The sequence below is a fragment of the Eimeria mitis genome, genomic scaffold (assembly GCF_000499745.2).
Source record: "Eimeria mitis Houghton genomic scaffold, Emh_scaff568, whole genome shotgun sequence".
Taxonomy (NCBI): Eukaryota; Apicomplexa; class Conoidasida; order Eucoccidiorida; family Eimeriidae; genus Eimeria; species Eimeria mitis.
The window spans coordinates 9,230-12,571 of NW_013573933.1; the positions used below are offsets into that span (position 1 = coordinate 9,230).

Genomic DNA, 3,342 nt, shown 5'->3' on the forward strand with positions numbered 1-3,342 from the left:
GCAGCAGCAGCTCTTGCTGCAGCAGCAGCAGCAGCAGCAACGCCATTGGCAAGACGCCAGCAGCAGCACTGCTCCACGTTCCTTGGGTGTAGAGCAGCAGCGCACGCATCACACTGCGTCTGGTGGGGGGACATACAGGGGCAGCTCATTTTCATACATAAGCGAAAGAAGAGACTCCAGCGGCAGCCGGCTGTACCTGCAGCAGCAGCAGCAGCAGCAGCAGCAGCAGCAACAGCAGCAGCAGCAGGAGCAGCAGCAGCAGCAGCAGAAGCAGCATATGGGGGGAGGCTGGATGGGAGGAGGCTGGGGCGGCCGAGGGAGTGCAGCAGCATCTACATCAGCATCATCTTCAGCAGCAGCAGCAGCAGCAGCTGCAGCAGCAGCAGCAGCAGCAGCAGCAGCAGCAGAAGGGACAGGCAGCACAATGCCTTTCCTTGAGGGCGTTGAGGTGTCTGATGAGCTCGCGGGGATCGCCGGCCTGGGGGGTGGGGGGGAGGGGCTTGACAGCAGCAGCAGCAGCAGCAGCAGCAGCAGCAGCAGCAGCAGCAAGGGTTCTTTCTTCTATGACCCGCAGAGGGATCCCCGGTTGATGCAGCAGCAGCAGCAGCAGCAGCAGCAGCAGGGGCATCGATCGCGTATGCTGCGGCCGCAGCAGCAGCAGCCGGGAGGGGGTCGTTGTGCTGCTGTCTCCTCCTCTTCCTCTGGATCAGCAGCAGCAGCAGCAGCTGCTGCTGCTGCAGCTGCAGCAGCAGCAGCAGCAGCAGCAAAGAAAGGGGACAGCAGCAGGAGAGCTGCTGGGGGGGCCCCCTTCACTCTGGATGAGGGGGCCCTCATGCTGATGAGGCCCCAGGACCTAGACATAGAGAGCCCACTGCCTCTCGAGGTTTGCTGCTGCTGCTGCTGCTGCTGCTGCTGCTGCTGCTGTAATTGATGCTGCTAGTGTTTCTGCAATTGATGCTGCTGCTGCTGCTGCAGTTGATGCTGCTGCTTTGTGCTTGCTGCTGCTGTGTGTATTGTATCTGTGGCTGTTGAGGCGCAGCCTTTGCTGCTGCTGCTGCTGCTGCTGCTACTGCTGCTATTGCTTCTGCTGCTGCTACCGCAGCTGCGGCTGCTACTACAGTTGCTCCTGCTGTTGCTGCTGCTGCTGCTGCTGCTGCATCAGTATCTTGTTTGCATCAGTTCCTGCTGTATTTCTTTTTTTCTTTTGTTCATTTCCCTTCTTCTGCCACTGCTGCTGCTGCTGCTGCTGCTGCTGCTGCTGCTGCTACAGGAGGATGTGTTTGGCTTTGCTGCAGCAGAAGAGACATGGGAGACATCTGCTGCTGAGGGTCTCCGTGCTGTCTGGCGGCTGCCGCTGGAGCGCCTGAAGCAGCTGCTGCTCATCCAGCAGCTAGCGCCAGAAGAAGAACCCTGGATACCCGGTCAGGCGGCGAGGGTTTAGGGTTTAGGGTTTACAGGGGTTAGGGTTTACAGGGTTTAGGGTTTACAGGGGTTAGGGTTTACAGGGGTTAGGGTTTACAGGGGTTAGGGATTAGGGTTTACAGGGGTTAGGGGTTAGGGGTTACAGGGGTTAGGGTTTACAGGGGTTAGGAGCTAGGGTTTAGGGTTTAGGGTTTAGGGTTTACAGGGGTTAGGGGCTAGGGTTTAGGGTTTAGGGTTTACAGGGGTTAGGGTTTACAGGGGTTAGGGTTTAGGGTTTAGGGTTTAGGGTTTACAGGGGTTAGGGGTTAGGGATTAGGGTTTACAGGGGTTAGGGTTTACAGGGGTTAGGGGCTAGGGTTTAGGGTTTAGGGTTTACACGGGTTAGGGTTTACAGGGGTTATGGTTTACAGGGGTTAGGGTTTAGGGTTTACAGGGGTTAGGGGCTAGGGTTTACAGGGGTTAGGTTTTGGGGTCTAAAGGGTTTAGGGTTTACAGGGGTTAGGGTTTACAGGGTTTAACGGGGTTAGGGTTTAAGGGGCAGGGGCTAGGGTTTACGAGGGTTAGTGTCTAGGGTTTAGGGTTTAGGGTTTAGGGTTTAGCCCCCTCACGATCATCAGCACCATAACCACCAGGATGATGTTTATTATAATTGTTTATTGCGTATGTATTTATTATTTATTTATTTATTTATTTATTTTATTTTATTTATTTATTTATTTATTTATTTATTTATTTATTTGTTTGTTTGTTGCTGCAGGCACTCGTTCTTTGTGTGTGATAGGGCTGCCTGTGGATGTCTGTACACCCCAAGCTGCTGCTCTTCTTGTTGCTGTTTATTTAGGTGCTTTAGGTGTATCCTCAGCAGCAGCAGCAGCAGCAGCAGCAGCAGCAGCAGCAGGAGCAACAGAGGAGACAGTAAAGACAGGGTGTCTCCTTCGTGCTGCTGCTGTGTCTCTTCCCTCGAGCAGCGACAGCAGCAGCCAGCTGCAACTGCAGCAGCAGCAGCAGCACCAGCAGCAGCAGCAGCAGCAGCAGCAGCAGAAGCTAGCTAGCTGTGTCTCCTCTCTCTGCCCCCCCCTGTCTCCTGCTGATGAGTTAGCGGGTCTCCTTGAGCTGTCTCCTGGGGAGCAGCAAGGAGACAGCAACGGAGACATGTTTGTCTCCTTTGCTTCTCCCAGCAGCAGCAACTCTGCTGCTGCAGCATTGAAGCAGCAGCAGCAACAGCAGCAGCAGCAACAGCAGCAGCAGCAACAGCAGCAGCTGCTGCTGCAGCAATTCATAGGCATCAAGCAAGTGTCTCTTCTCCTGGGATCGGATCCCGCTGCGCTCAACAGCTTCCCCGTATCCGCGCTGCGGCAGAACCTATCCTCATCAGCTGCTGCTGCTGCTGCTGCTGCTGCTGCTGCTCCTGCTGCTGCTGCTGCTGCTGCACTCAGCAACGGGATGCCAGCTGTCGCGCTGCTGCAAACAGAAAACGAAGAGGCCGCCAAAAGGCTCTGGCTTGTCTTCTCTTCAGGGGAATGCATGGTCAGCTGCTGCTGCTGCTGCTGCTGCTGCTGTTGCTGCTGCTGCTGCGGTTGCTGCTGCTGCTGCTGCTGCTGGTGCTGCTGTTACTGGTGCTGCTGTTACTGGTGCTGCTGCTTTTACTCCTGCTGCTGCTGCTAGTGTTGCTGGTGCCGGTGCTGCTGGTGTTGGTGTTGCTAGTGTTAGTGCTGCTGTTGATGCTGCTGCTGCTGCTGCTGCTGCTGCTGCTAGTGTTACTGCTGCTGCTGCTTCTACTGTTGCTGCTGCTGCGGTTGTTGTTTCTGTCTGTGGTGGTGTTGCTTCTGTTGCTGTTGCTGCTGTTGTTCTTGTATATGGCCTCGGTATTTTAAAAGCTGCTGCTCTTGCTGCTGCTGCTGCTCTTTCTGCTGCTGCTGC

At 55.4% G+C, this 3,342-nt stretch overlaps 1 protein-coding gene across 1 annotated transcript in view; it reads left to right on the forward strand.

Moving 5' to 3' along the window:
- The window catches only part of EMH_0016490 (uncharacterized protein), a gene marked incomplete at both ends in the record, with an annotated part of 6,365 nt that overhangs the window by 1,759 nt on the left and 1,264 nt on the right, over window positions 1-3,342 (forward strand). Inside the window, 3 exon segments of the mRNA XM_013500651.1 lie at window positions 93-883; window positions 1,271-1,421; window positions 2,273-2,949. Of these exon segments, the coding sequence (XP_013356105.1) occupies window positions 93-883; window positions 1,271-1,421; window positions 2,273-2,949 (1,619 nt within the window).